Here is a 15,588-nt window from a genome sequence, read left to right on the forward strand (position 1 = left end):
TGCAGAGGAAGCCTTTTCTCCGCCCACAGCACAAACAGAGCCGCTTGAGGTATGCTCAAGCACATTTGGACAAGCCAGCTTCATTTTGGAATAAGGTGCTGTGGACTGATGAAACTAAAATTGAGTTATTTGGGCATAACAAGGGCGTTATGCATGGAGGAAAAAGAACACAGCATTCCAAGAAAAACACCTGCTACCTACAGTAAAATATGGTGGTGGTTCCATCATGCTGTGGGGCTGTGTGGCCAGTGCAGGGACTGGGAATCTTGTCAAAGTTGAGGGACGCATGGATTCCACTCAGTATCAGCAGATTCTGGAGACCAATGTCCAGGAATCAGTGACAAAGCTGAAGCTGCCGGGCTGGATCTTTCAACAAGACAACGACCGAAACACTGCTCAAAATCCACTAAGGCATTCATGCAGAGGAACAAGTACAACGTTCTGGAATGGCCATCTCAGTCCCCAGACCTGAATATAATTGAAAATCTGTGGTGTGAGTTAAAGAGAGCTGTCCATGCTCGGAAGCCATCAAACCTGAATGAACTAGAGATGTTTTGTAAAGAGGAATGGTCCAAAATACCTTCAACCACAATCCAGACTCTCATTGGAACCTACAGGAAGCGTTTAGAGGCTGTAATTTCTGCAAAAGGCGGATCTACTAAATATTGATTTCATTTCTTTTTTGTGGTGCCCAAATTTATGCACCTGCCTGATTTTGTTTGAACAATTATTGCACACTTTCTGTAAATCCAATAAACTTCATTTCACTTCTCAAATATCACTGTGTGTGTCTCCTATATGATATATTTAACTGACATTTTTATCGTAACAACCAACGATTTATACAGGAAAATAATGACTATTAACAAGGTTGCCCAAACTTTTGCATCCCACTGTAATATAATATTAACGAATTTCAAGATATCATAAAACGATTCAGAGATATTGTGAACTGGTTTAAGCAATCTTAAAAATATCACTTTACACATTTTTAAATCACTTTTTGTCTATTTAAATGGTTTCTGAGTGTTGCAGATCACTTCTTGCACTTTAGAACATATCTTAACAGCATCACACAGTAGACTCCCAGGCAAAGTAGTGTGATGGGGCCACAATTTTGATAGCAAAACAGAAGCATACATTGGCATCAGAAACTGCATGGGACCCTGTGCTCCTGGGGCCCCCGGCCAGTGTCCATTGTGCTCAAACGTTAAGACGGCCCTGATCCAAACCACTTTCTATTTTAAATCTTTAAATGTTTTTGAAGCTGAAACCTTGACAACTTTTAAGAAGTTTATGGATGAGATATTGGGAGAGCTATTAGCTAAACACATGGGCCTGATGGACTGAATGGTGTCCTCTTATTTGTCAAATTTCTTATTGAAATATCCCATTAAATTTTAGGGTGTGCTTCTTAATGTCCAATGTTAATGTTATTCATCTTTAGGAGCCCCTGATAGATTTGATTTGACTAAAATGATACACATAAACACACACACACAACTCGTTTGTTAATTCCAACAAATCAATTAAATAAATACAAAATACAAATGTATACATACATTATAATGCAACTATTTACACAAAGCATTCAATAAACATACATAAGAGTTTGTTAAGCCAAATGTTTCAACAAATGTGTCTAACAAATGTATTTTTTTCTCTCTCTCAATCTAAATATGAATCCAGGTAATTCAAAAACAAAGTGCAGAGGTCAAAATATGAGTCACTTTTAGTATTCCATTTTTCTATCCCTGCTTAGATTATTATAACATACCTACTTATTGGGGTCCCCGTATCAACAAAGAACAAAATATCCTCCAAAATCAGTCCCGTTAGTCCACAGTTTGTTTAGCAGCTTCATCCTCTCTGCTCGACAGTCGTAAATTGGAAAAAAAAACAGCTAGACCCTCTGTTTTCTTAACGCCGCGATTCTGGTCCGTTTAAATCCTGCTTATCTAAGTTGGAGTTACCATGTGACTTTTTTTTCCCCCAATGTACACCTTTTCTCTCTCTCACTCACTCACTTCATGTGTATTGGTGCCTGCGCAAGGTTAGTCAGTCACCGCTCTCTGCCTCTCATTCTAGAAACTTCCCTGAAGTATATTCTCCAATAATGAATGAAATGCTACTTTCCTAGATTCTTATTCATATATACTACCAATTTATATTTATTTACTTCAGTAGATTTCCTGGGTGTTACATTATGTTCTTAAGATTTAGAGATATTTCTGTCCACTTGAATAATTTATCTATAAATGCTTTAAATACGTAATTTCCAGATCCAGACACACTCACTACTATTCATTTTATGTAAGTATCTTGAAATTTACGGTGTATTCACACTGGCAATTCGTTCCCTGCCCGAGTACTTTTGTCTGCATGTAACCTTGCAAAGTCTAGTTTGTTTGACTAGTGTGATCGCTCTGTGCTGGGCCAACTGTACCATGCCCTGGCCCACTTGGAAGAGGTGTGCCTGTATACGGGTAGGATTTGGGAACAGTATGATCGCTAAACGTGCCTGACTGGAGAATGTGCCACCTTGTGTGCTCTCCTTTTCCCATGTCAAACCGATGCTGGCAGTGTACTTTTATTCCAAATGTGCAGAAAACACTGCAATGTAAGTTCAGGTGACTTTATATACTTTTTTACTTAATTTTCTGATTAGCGTATGATCTTTTTTAATTACACGTACTGAAAGTACACGTGAAGAAGTGATATTTTTTTCGGTGATTATTGTAAAATTGTCTGGAGAATAGAGAGGCAACAATTCACATTTGAGTAGAAACATACAGTAGATGCGAGAGAGTGCATGTAAATCATTTCATGTGTCAGCATTTCAGTACAGCTATACTCATTTCATACTTTTTTTCAAAACAGCCAACTACCACGTTCCATCAGTTCTTTCATGTTCACAAAAAAGGCCTACTGTTCATCCTTGGCCTCCTTTTTCCAGCTCCATAGTTGTAGTGCCATATGCCACGTTGCACCAGAAGGTAATGAAATGCCCACTCCACACCCCTCCACTACAACACAGTAAGTAAGCTACAGTAAAAATGACATAATGACAGAATTTGTACTGGTTGGTCATTACTACCAGTGTAATGCACACCATTATACGTGCAACTCCTTTAACAACTTGTTTAACTATAAAACAATAAAAATTCAAATTAATAACATTAGCCAAATTTGTTTCATTTTTCAAACAATGCATCCAATCACTTCTAAGGATTGTGAAAAGGGACACACGTTTTGGTCAGTATTTTTTTTATTGTTTCATTGTTCTTGAATTGTTATCATATTAACCATAGAAGGAAAAATATTTTACGGTAAGCATTCCACAGGTATTTTTCAATGTGTTAGAGCAATTCAATACAACGTCCCCCACCCTAACCCACCCCCAACTTTACAACATATAAGAAACGGCATGCCTATATACATAGACACAATCTTCCTTTTTCGGGAGGCAACATGGAAAATATCTTGACACTCACGGCTATGCACATTGTATACACCTTTTCAGAGCTGGCGGCTTTATTTTCCACACATGTCAATTCTCTGTCAGTAAACTGCATATCCATGCAAATAAACTGAACACTAGAAAAAAAAAATCTGAACATCTCATTTCATTGGTTTTTCTAGTTTCTTATGATCATGCCTTCCAAAAAACTATACTTCAACATCTAAAAAAGTAGTAGCATAAAGAAAAAATGCTGTATAAAAAGGAAGGTAACAGTGTATATTAAATATACTTAATTTGGTTTTTTTTGCAGGCATTTGATACGAAAGCATGCTGCTGCTTTACTTTTAATACAGTGCAAAAGACCGTTCTTTCCTGAGAAATCATAGGAAGTTAGTTTTGTTTATTATGTCTTCAGCACTAATATTTTCCCTAACAACAAGAAGAGTTTAAAATCTTGATAAAATACAATAATTTATGCCTAAGAAAAGCCTTATTAGTCCATTATTATCTTCTTTATGCAATTTGGATTACATAAATATTAGCTTATAATAAAGGGGAAAATCATAGTCTATCTGTGTCTCAGTGCCCGAACCTGAAACTCAACATGATGCTAGCATAGATTCTATTACAATTTTACAGAAATTTAGAAATGTACAGTTTCTAATATTTACAGAGCAAACCATTTTGATACATTTTCCCATGATTGTCAGTATTACCAATGCCCATATTGTTTAAAGATGGAAACATTTCCTTTTAGGAATGCTCATAGAACCTCTGAAGTGCAATTCTGGGCTGATGGCAGAGAGGGAGCAAATCACACTGCACGGGTTTCCACCTCGATTTTCTCTTCTGTGTGGGAGGTTTCTGTTTCTTGATGTGGTATGTTTGGCCGTAAGGTGACTTCTGGTCCTCCCCCATAAATTGAATGTAAGAAGTTCCAAGTCTCTTCTGAAATTTGTCCAGAATCAGCACCTGTTAATTTAAAAAACACAGTTTATCTACCAGCAGCAACCTCAACATGTCGCACTGCAGGAAGTACAGGTTGTTGGGCAGATTCAGGACCACTGCTCAAGAAACTCCAAAAATTATTGTTGGACTAGTTAGTTTTCATCAATGATGAGATTTTTCTAGTGCTAATATTAATTTGAACTACTTTACCCATCACTCTTGTGACAAACATTGGCCACCTGCATAAAATAATACTAACATAGAAAAAAGGCAGCATGGTATTGCAGTGGTTAGCACTCTTGTATCATAACATCAGAGTCCAGGATTCAAAGTCCCTGTGTACAGACGGTAAGTCTTCTCGGTATATGTATGTGTGTGTGTGTGTGTGTGGTGTGTATACAGTGTGTGTGTCTATATATATATATATATATATATACGCAGCATAGATTTTCACAAACACCTCTTTTTTGCACACATACTGTACATAATACATTTTGATTTAGAACGTTATCTAGTCTTATACACACTTTGTTAAAGCTAGTAATTTGGTTTTATACTCATTTTGGTTGTATTAGTTGTTCTTCCATGAACAGTTCACTTATACGAGTCATTTTTTTTGCCCACAGTTCTAAAGACATTTCTATTTTTTACTATGTAAGAGTTAACCAACTATACAAGCTTTCATTCTGGCAACAGCTTTTAAATTGTGCAGACTATTATATTCATAACAGGTATAGTGGTGAAAAACTATTTGCCCCTTCCTGATTTCTTATTCTTTTGCATGTTTGTCACACAAAATGTTTCTGATCATCAAACACATTTAACCATTAGTCAAATATAACACAAGTAAACACAAAATGCAGTTTTTAAATGATGGTTTTATTATTTAGGGAGAAAAAATCCAAACCTACATGGCCCTGTGTGAAAAAGTAATTGCCCCTGAACCTAATAACTGGTTGGGCCACCCTTAGCAGCAATAACTGCAATCAAGCGTTTGCGATAACTTGCAATGAGTCTTTTACAGCTCTGGAGGAATTTTGGCCCACTCATCTTTGCAGAATTGTTGTAATTCAGCTTTATTTGAGGGTTTTCTAGCATGAACCGCCTTTTTAAGGTCATGCCATAGCATCTCAATTGGATTCAGGTCAGGACTTTGACTAGGCCACTCCAAAGTCTTCATTTTGTTTTTCTTCAGCCATTCAGAGGTGGATTTGCTGGTGTGTTTTGGGTCATTGTCCTGTTGCAGCACCCAAGATCGCTTCAGTTTGAGTTCACGAACAGATGGCGGACATTCTCCTTCAGGATTTTTGGTAGACAGTAGAATTCATGGTTCCATCTATCACAGCAAGCCTTCCAGGTCCTGAAGCAGCAAAACAACCCCAGACCATCACACTACCACCACCATATTTTACTGTTGGTATGATGTCCTTTTTCTGAAATGCTGTGTTCCTTTTACGCCAGATGTAACGGGACATTTGCCTTCCAAAAGTTCAACATTTGTCTCATCAGTCCACAAGGTATTTTCCCAAAAGTCTTGGCAATCATTGAGATGTTTCTTAGCAAAATTGAGACGAGCCCTAATGTTCTTTTGCTTAACAGTGGTTTGTGTCTTGGAAATCTGCCATGCAGGCCGTTTTGCCCAGTCTCTTTCTTATGGTGGAGTCGTGAACACTGACCTTAATTGAGGCAAGTGAGGCCAGCAGTTCTTTAGACGTTGTCCTGGGGTCTTTTGTGACCTCTCGCATGAGTCGTCTCTGCGCTCTTGGGGTAATTTTGGAGGCCGGCCTCTCCTGGGAAGGTTCACCACTGTTCCATGTTTTTGCCATTTGTGGATAATGGCTCTCACTGTGGTTCGCTGGAGTCCCAAAGCTTTAGAAATGGCTTTATAACCTTTACCAGACTGATAGATCTCAATTACTTCTGTTCTCATTTGTTCCTGAATTTCTTTGGATCTTGGCATGATGTCTAGCTTTTGAGGTGCTTTTGGTCTACTTCTCTGTGTCAGGCAGCTCCTATTTAAGTGATTTCTTGATTGAAACAGGTGTGGCAGTAATCAGGCCTGGGGTGGCTACGGAAATTGAACTCAGGTGTGATACACCACAGTTAGGTTATTTTTTAACAAGGGGGCAATTACTTTTTCACACAGGGCCATGTAGGTTTGGATTTTTTCTCCTAAATAATAAAACCATCATTTAAAAACTGCATTTTGTGTTTACTTGTGTTATATTTGACTAATGGTTAAATGTGTTTGATGATCAGAAACATTTTGTGTGACAAACATGCAAAAGAATAAGAAATCAGGAAGGGGCAAATAGTTTTTCACACCACTGTATATGATAATTGAATAAGAAAGCTTCCAAGCACACTAAGCGAATCCTATGGCTAATCCAATTAATGAACTTTTAGTAGTAGTAGTAGTAGTAGTTTATTTATATAGCACCCTCCATAGGCAAAAGGTCCCAGAGTGCTGAACAGCAAATACAGAATAAATACAAACAGTTGAAACAAAAACATACAATAAATAAACAAACTGGAACTATTCAGCACTGATTAAAGGCTGATTTTAGGCGTCTGGGACACACAATACGTTAAATGGGTATAGCACAATCCAATGTGGTTGAGTGGGAATGGTGGGTGCAGTGAGTGGGTTACACGTGTATTCTACAGGGCAAGTAACAACAAAAGGAGTGTATAGCGATGTAATGAATTAAGGAATTACTTAGTTTGAGAATAATTTGGGAAATATTTGAGAAATGAATTAATTAATTAGATCAATCAATTAATTAATTTGAGAAATCAATTTGAGACAACTGCTCTGTTACCTTAATTTTTTATGATTGTCATATTCTATTTAAAAATTTTGACTTGAAATCATTTTTATTCCTGTGCAAAAGCAAAAAATTCCCTGGCAAAGGTCTGTTAGTGCCAAAATGTTGTGCACTTAATATTGCTCAGAAATTGTTCCAAACAGTGAGATCCTTGAAAGATGGATACAATACTTTACCATAATTAAACATAAAGGGAAACTGTAAAAAATATTTTAAAAAGCAATTGTGATGGAAATTTACCATAGCCAAGTCAAATTTTAGTAGTTCAAGATTAATATTGCCATAATTATAAATAGTTGCCAAACAACAGATCGGAATATGCCAAGTTCGAGAAAAAGCAATAATACGGTGGTGAGCAGTTAACATCTCATCAATGGTGCAGCAAATGGAAATTAAAAATGAGGAGCCTCTTTGTCTAACCTACACAGGCCTACTATTCAAAACTAACAGTTGTACATTTATTATTCTATGCAATGAATGATAATAAAGAGCAGGACACTCGGTATTCAGACTTTTTAACGGCATCCTCTAGAGCTTTGACAACTGAGCCAAAATAACTTATATAAGGAGTATTTACCTTGTTTGAGCGTTATGTGACCATTTTTGTTCACTGCGATCTTGGTGTTGTCAATTGGTCCAGGAGGTTCTAATATGACACAGAAGTAAAAAAAAAATAGAAATCCCCATTAATAAAGTAAAATGATCTTGAGAATCGTGAGAGGTCTCTATTTTCATGCACTTAAATATCTACATATGCTTGTATACAAGGGAATACAGTACATAGTTAATCCTTATCTATCACAATAGTAAATTAATCATTTGAGTAGTAACACCATAGAAATTAATTGGCCAAAAATGATTACTTGTTACTGTGTGATGATAGAAAAGATGGAGAAAATGCCAAGTCAGACTTTACTTTACGTAGAACCTTTCTGGGAGAAACACTTTATATGTCCATTATAATTTAACAAGTTGATACATTCAGGATGATATTTTCACACACTTGTAAGCATGGCTATTGTACAACTTTACTGGTCAGATCTGAATGTCGAGCCCAATGCGCTGTTTGTATATTCTCCCTGTATCTACCTGGGTTTTCCATGAAAACTCTGATTTAAGTCGACAGAAAACATCCTTGTTGCCCAGAATAATGAATGAATGTGCGCATGTACTGTAACTGACAATTGTATGGTTGGCTACTGTTTTCCATCTGATACTGTCATAATGAGCTTTGATTTCTGCACAAATGGATAATGGAATAAGCACGTTTCGCATACACATTCTTAAAAAAAACCAACAACAACATGGAGTACATACTGTACATGATATGTTCAGAGTTGGGCAGTTGTGGGATTTAATACTTCAACACTTCCGCCAAGAGGCTGCTCTGTCAGGGGGCTGTAGTCTTTATTTAAATCATCCATATTTTACACTTTTCAACAGAATAACTTAAGTTATACTAACCACTTTGGTTCATAACACCTTGAAAAAAGGTTGCAAAAGCCAAAGAAACCACTCAGAATGAAACACATAAAAATCATGAAATGTTTTCCGTTTTCACATAAGGCCGCCACAATAGCTGATAAATGCCCTTAAGTATTGGAATCTGAGCGCACAGAAAAGTGTTTATATATGTAAAATGATCACTGTGGAATGACGAAATGCCTAGAACAAAACATGAAAGTTCCACTCTCTATAGAATTAATACAAAACATAACCTGGGAAGATGGGCGGTGGTTTGCAACGAGTGTAAAGTTACGTATGAGGCCTAGAAGTAAAGGGTGGATCTGGAAAAGTTATTAAATGTAAGCTCTGCATGTCCATTTAATATTGTGAATGGATTTGCACTGTTGAATAATTCAGTTAAACAATCTCACTGTGTCATCTTATAATAATTTTGAAATTATCGCTGAACTAGCATTATGACATACTGTTGAAATGAGGATAATGAGGTGTTGTGAAGCCGAAGCGTGTACAGGCGTCCTAACACGGCACAGACAGGCAGGACACAAGTTTCACCACACAGCACACGTTTGTTTTACAGCTAGGGAAGCACTTTCTTCGCTCCCCACAAGAGCACAATGTCCACAACACCCAGTACAGCACAGTCCCTTCGCCTCCCGTCCTCCTTACAGGCTTTACCCTTCTTCCTCCCGACACTGGCCATTGAGTAAAGATGACGGGCTCCTTTTAGAGGACACCCAAAAGGACTCTGGGTACCCAACAGCCACCTTCCAGCAGCACTTCCTGGTGTGGCGAAAGTGCTGCCAAACAGGGCTCAATAACGTCCAGGTGCCCCCTGGGGGAGGCCATGGGCCCCAGCAGGGTTGAGCTTCCACGCTCCAACCCCGTGTCCCAGCTGCAAGCCAAGGAGGCTGCCCTCTGTCAGTCATCTGTGCCAAAGGCTTACATAAGGGTGGGTGAGGGCCCCGGCGGTCCACCACAGTGTTCAGTGAAAATATTCACGTTAAATAAACCAAGAAAATTCTATGGTGTTCAGATGATTATACGGCTTTACATATATTTGCATTTTACTGTAGTACAAAAAAAGCTGCTAGTAGTACAGGGAAAGTAAACTGAACATTATGCCCCTCTTTTAAACAAAAATAAGCATGAAAATCTTTTAAATATTATTTTTTGTAATCTGAACTAAATCTTTGCCTCATGCCATGTAAAGCTGATTTCAGGGCTCATTAATAATTGCACATATTCAACATCAGCTTACCATTGTCCTTGCCTTTCACAAATCCTTCCCACTCTCTGAACCACTGCATGCTGATACAGTAAATCACTGCAGGGGCATCTTCTTCCTGGAAAGCTTTGTTCAACTGTTCACAAAAAGAGTTATGTTATCTCTTATCACCTTTATTGTTATTAGCAGAGGTGTTATCTACTACATGGGCGCCCAAGCCTGTAAATCCCACAAAAAAAGATAACCAGCTCCTGACTCACTGCATTACAGAAGATTACATCCATTAGTAAAGTAACAGGTCAAGAAGATGTTAAAAAAGATCACCTAAAACAGTAACAATTATATACAAATTAAGACATTTCTACCTTCATAATTCAATAAATAGCAAAACAATCAAACTGGCAAATAATAACAGAATATACCATTTTGCAAACAATCTTTTTTCTGTATTAATGTGGGTCGGCCGTACGCTTGGTGGGACTTCACAAACACAATGTGTGATGTGCTTCAAGGAGAGGTTTGGGCACTTAATTAAAATGACGTTGTTCTAGCCATCTCATAAGACACTAGCAATTCTTATTACTTCTTATTGTATCCATGTTTCTTTGTATATTTGTTATTTTTACAAACAAACAAACACGCACTTAAAAGCCCAGATAATAACTTCAAAAATATTTTTTGAGTGACCTGTTCAGTAATGTATATCAGATCAAAACAACAATTTTATAAAGTGAATACAAATATATGAGTCTGAGTATTTAATGAAGTATACTATACTAAAATATATTTTATGTATGTAATCCATAGTGCAGTTAACAGCATTACCTAATTTTGAAAATTGATGCACACATTCATGAATAAGCCTATTTGTTTATAGTCACAAGCATACTATATTTTTGTTTATTTTGGCATGCATGTTATTATACCAAAAATGCGTTAGTCATTATGGTTGCTCCGATAAGTACATGAAACTGATCACTGATGCTTATTTTCAGATAGTTATATTAGAATTACTGCAGTACATTAAACATTCATAGGATGACTAATCTCTACTCTAGGTACTGACTTTAAATGATTTCTATAATCTTCTTTAGAGAATAGTAAAATGGTAAATCAGCCTTCACACAATTAAATAAGATGGTTGGTATCAACTAAATTCACAAGCAAGAAAGATAATTTTGTAAAATATTAGTTATAACGTTTCCCCCTGTGACATAATGTCTCACAATAATGTTCTTTTGTTGCACAGTAAATCCACATTTTTTCTTACATTGAATCTGACACTATACTTGTTGGTTTCTCTTAATATCGACTCTAAAAATGTAACACTGACCTTACTGTATGCATACTGTATGTCTATTCAATATGAAATAAATACATGAAAGAGAAATTCTGAGGGTTTGAATTATAATTGAATGTGGTCTTCTGATCACTCACAATCAAATCCAGCAAAATTGCCACAAAATAATAATGCATACCCGAACAAACATATCCAATTCATTTTTTCTCCTTTTTTCAAGCTTCTCTATTTCACTCTGACAGGTATGACACACATAGAGATGGTTGACAGCTGGTCCTCCTCCATACCTTCAGAGAAAAAAGAAACTTCAGATTTTGACTTCTGTAAAGTAACATTCATGCAAGCAGAACATCTGCACCTGATGCATAAGTTGAACATTCTCTGAATACATCTTGGCATTTTCAGTGTATATGAAGTAGAAGAAAGTGACATCTAGGGCTACATACTGTAAATAAAATTAAGTGTAAGTTATGCCATCATTTTGAATGTGGACTGCATTTTGGATAATCAAGTATTTGGTAAGCCCTGCTATATCACAGCTTCAGCATCTTGTGTTTGAATCTTACACCTAGACGTAGTCCATGTGGAGTCTGAAGCTATGTCTTTCTCAATGTTTGAGTGAGTTTTCCTTCAGGTACTCCAGTTTCTTCATATAGCCAGTGATGCAATAGTAATGTTAACCTGTGCAGGTGTGCGCATGAGTGGGCCTGGAAAAGGACTTAACTCCTGTCCATGGCTGGTTCATTCTTTGCTACAGTGATTCTGGAATTAGCTCCAGTTTTTCACAACCCTTAACTGGATTAAGTGGGACTGAGTAAATGATGTTATTTTGTGTATTATGTTTTTGACAAGAACACTATAGACATAAAATGGAAAATACAACAAAGGATGAATGACTAACATCAGAATTAATTCAAGTAAACAGATATAAACAGATTAAACATTTTCCCATTTGTAAACATCTGTAAAGATCACAGCAGAATCGTTATACAGTTTGCATGCAACAAGACTGCCTGATGGTGTTACACGGGCACTGGTGCACTTTTACTGCAATACAAAACAGAACACCGATTAGGCTGAAAACTTAGACCTGACACACTACAGTTGGCCTAAAACACAATCTGTTTTGACTTGAACATAATATGACAAGAGCCAGATAAAGTTCTCAAACCTGCTAACACTCACTAATTGTTTGGCTTCTTGCTAGTGCCCATTTGTTTTTACATGTAACACTGTCTATTTTGCACAGCCGGCATTTCCAACTTCATTCTGCTTGCTCTCTGGTATGGAAACACAGGCCCTTCCCTCTCCTGGGAATGTGAAAAGCAATTTTTTAATAAGCCACTTTCTCGGTTTGATTCCAAGTATGCTTGAAACATGCTCACAGGAAGCTCAAGTTTAAAAAAGAAGGAGTTGTATATACAGGCTAACTGGATAAATAAAACAGAAATCATTTACTGTGAAAGATAAAGACGGGACAATAATTAATATAAAAATATCCAATGTAGGAATTAAGTTGCTTAATTCTTAGTAAATGCTGTATTTTTCTAAATACAAAAATTGTGAGTGGTCAGTCCTAGACTTTCTTGTATACTCAGATATGGGGATGGATATTTGAGGACTAAACCGTAAGACAATGATTATATGTTTATATTATGTACATTAAAAAGAATCATAAATAAGAAATCAAATCAGATTAATAATGCATTGAACAATTATTATAAAAGTAAACTTGAATAACTTGGACTCTGCAGCTACACGAATAAAAGGTAAAGTACCCCTTCCAGTTAGCGGGAATAGCCCAAACGTTGAAAGAAATCTACGCTTTGTACTTAATACTTGTATGCAAAATTTGGTTGACCTAAGTGAAAGCGTACTCAAGTTATCGTGCTTACATATACACACAGAGAGACAGACAGACAGACAGACACATAGACATAATTCCAAAAATGGTATCTTTGGACTCGGGGAGGTCTAAAACGTCGAGATTCATCAAAAACGTGAAATGTAATTTTTGGAGGATTCCAATACTTTCCCCATACTTTGTATACAAGAAAGTTAGGGAGATCTAAAACATCGGAATTCATCAAAATCTCGTCATCGAATGTTTGGATGATTACAATACTTTCCTTATACGAGAAAGTAAAAGCATGTACTCATGCAGTGGAAAATTATGAGAAATGGCATTGTTATGTAGACTTTAGCATTATCAGGGATGCATCCAATTCTGTTGCATCACATAGATTCAGATTTGCTCTACATTACAAAAAGGTGATGAAGATCATGAACTTTTACAAAACAATTATTTCTTGGATCCAATGGTACATGATGATATTTGTTCAGGATCTAGTTTTACAATTTAAATATCTTACTATTGACTCAGTGTGTGATATTGTGTCAGTTATATAATCTGTTTAAATTGTAAAAATATTAATTTGGACAATATAAAATGCATAACACAATACACGTATATGCAAGTACTTTGAGAAAGTCTTCAGCATTTTTCAGTCATAAAAACACTTCTATAGAAAACTGTGTGAGAAATAATTTGTAAACAGCTTATTATCACATGATATTTAAAAGAAAGCATATGAATATGTATTTATAAAGATAGGTCATGTACTGTAAGTAAATAGTAGGTAACATTTTAGAAGGTAAACATTTGTAAAGAATCACGAATAATCATTATTTGGTAATTATAAATATCAATATTTAATAGAAAAGTCCTACAATAAAATAAACTAAACACAAGCACAAAAATATCTAAAATGATCCCCTGAGGTCTGCCATGTTGAACTCCCTAATTACTGTTACTTACCTACTGTACAAATAATCCCATACGTTCTGAGGAAGCATCAAAACCAAGTCGTCAACATAAGAAGCTTTATGAGGTGGAACACCTGTGAAGAAGAAAGCAGATGTAAAGTCTGACTCAAGCAGTATAAAACCAAGATTTATAAAAAATATTTTCTGTGTGGTTTAAACAGTTCAATAGAGAACAGAAAAACAAGTCCATAAATTAAAAATATCATTATTAGAATGTATTCTTTGATATTTTATTGATGAGCCTAACCTGCAATACATTTTAAAGCTGTTAGGTGAGAATGTGCTAAATTCTGTATTTAAATGTAGGCTATCTGCATTGTAACAGTAACTACATCAGATTTGGGGTGTCTTCTGTGTTGAGGTTTTGTGTTTTATTCCGTGCTTGTTTTGGTTTTGTCTGCTGATGTTGGTCTCTTGTACAGCCAAAAAGCATTTCGTCAGGGTTGCTTACTGTGATAAAATTGTATCTGCTTTTGTGTGTGCTCTCTATGGGATTTGAAGTGAAGTAAAATATATATTTAGAAATTATTGAAATGCATGAACTTTAAATTAGAGTACCTTATGTGTTAATGCAGTAATAAGGTTGCTGAAAGCAGTATTAGCAGTGAGGTAATGTTTGTCAAGGGCAGATTAATTTAGAAAATCATGTGCTATTAATAACTTGTCACTTGTAATTACCTATTCACAACACTTCTTAAGTACATTTTTACTTTAACTATATTTAAATAAGTAAAAAAGATTATTATAACAAAAGTGCACTTAAATAAAAAAGTCTAGGTGGGACCTAATCAAATCATCCAACCTGGATAAAAAACATGTCCCAAAATCAGCAATGATAACGCAGTATAAAACTATAACCTGAATGAAAACTTCAGTTAGTTTTTATCTAATGTTCACAATAAAAGAGAGAGCAAAATAACACTGATTTAGATTAACTGGTAAATCCATGCTATAGTTGAATATCCAGTGCTGCCGCGAGTGGCAGCCATTCCAGCAGCCTCCGTGTATGACTTCAACTGAAGCTCACAAAGTGAAAAAAGTGGAGTGTATAAAAATATATTTACCGCTTGTGTCTGCAAATAACAAAAAGCATAACTAGCAGTTTTTTGTTTCAAGCCAAATGTAAGTACAGTAGCACTTAGATTAGAGACTCTTATCTCGTCCAGATTGTATTTAATGAAAATTTAGTGTAAGGTTCCATTTTATGAGTTAGCTAAAAAACCACAAGTTATGCAGATCAAAACTTCTTTGATAGTTTACACGTAGCTTTAGTGTTTGCCACTACGCAAATTACCCATTGGTATGAGCATTTCTGAGTACCCTTCATTAGATTCATTACTACAATATGTGTGTGCATAATAAGGTCCGTAATTACTTTATTTTTATACCGTAATTACTTTATTTTTATATCTTTCTCTATGAAGTTGCTCTAGGAAGCAGTTTAAAGAAAGCTCCATTATAATTCAAGGTTTCATTAAAAATATTGCAATCTCTGAGCTGATCTCTCCTTGCAGGCGCCATGTACTGATTT

General features: G+C 36.0%; 1 protein-coding gene across 1 annotated transcript in view; it reads right to left on the reverse strand.

The window, feature by feature from the left end:
- Nucleotides 1–1,790: 1,790 nt before the first annotated feature.
- Nucleotides 1,791–15,588, reverse strand: part of usp33 (ubiquitin specific peptidase 33) — a 66,026-nt gene continuing 52,228 nt past the window's right edge. Inside the window, exons 19-23 of the mRNA XM_039736040.1 lie at nucleotides 14,050–14,131; nucleotides 11,410–11,518; nucleotides 9,965–10,067; nucleotides 7,817–7,885; nucleotides 1,791–4,435 (exon numbers count right to left, since the gene is read on the reverse strand). Of these exons, the coding sequence (XP_039591974.1) occupies nucleotides 4,278–4,435; nucleotides 7,817–7,885; nucleotides 9,965–10,067; nucleotides 11,410–11,518; nucleotides 14,050–14,131 (521 nt within the window). The 3' untranslated portion in view covers nucleotides 1,791–4,277. The remainder of the gene's footprint in view (nucleotides 4,436–7,816; nucleotides 7,886–9,964; nucleotides 10,068–11,409; nucleotides 11,519–14,049; nucleotides 14,132–15,588) is intronic.

This window comes from Polypterus senegalus, chromosome 14 (genome assembly GCF_016835505.1).
Source record: "Polypterus senegalus isolate Bchr_013 chromosome 14, ASM1683550v1, whole genome shotgun sequence".
Lineage (NCBI taxonomy): Eukaryota > Metazoa > Chordata > Cladistia > Polypteriformes > Polypteridae > Polypterus > Polypterus senegalus.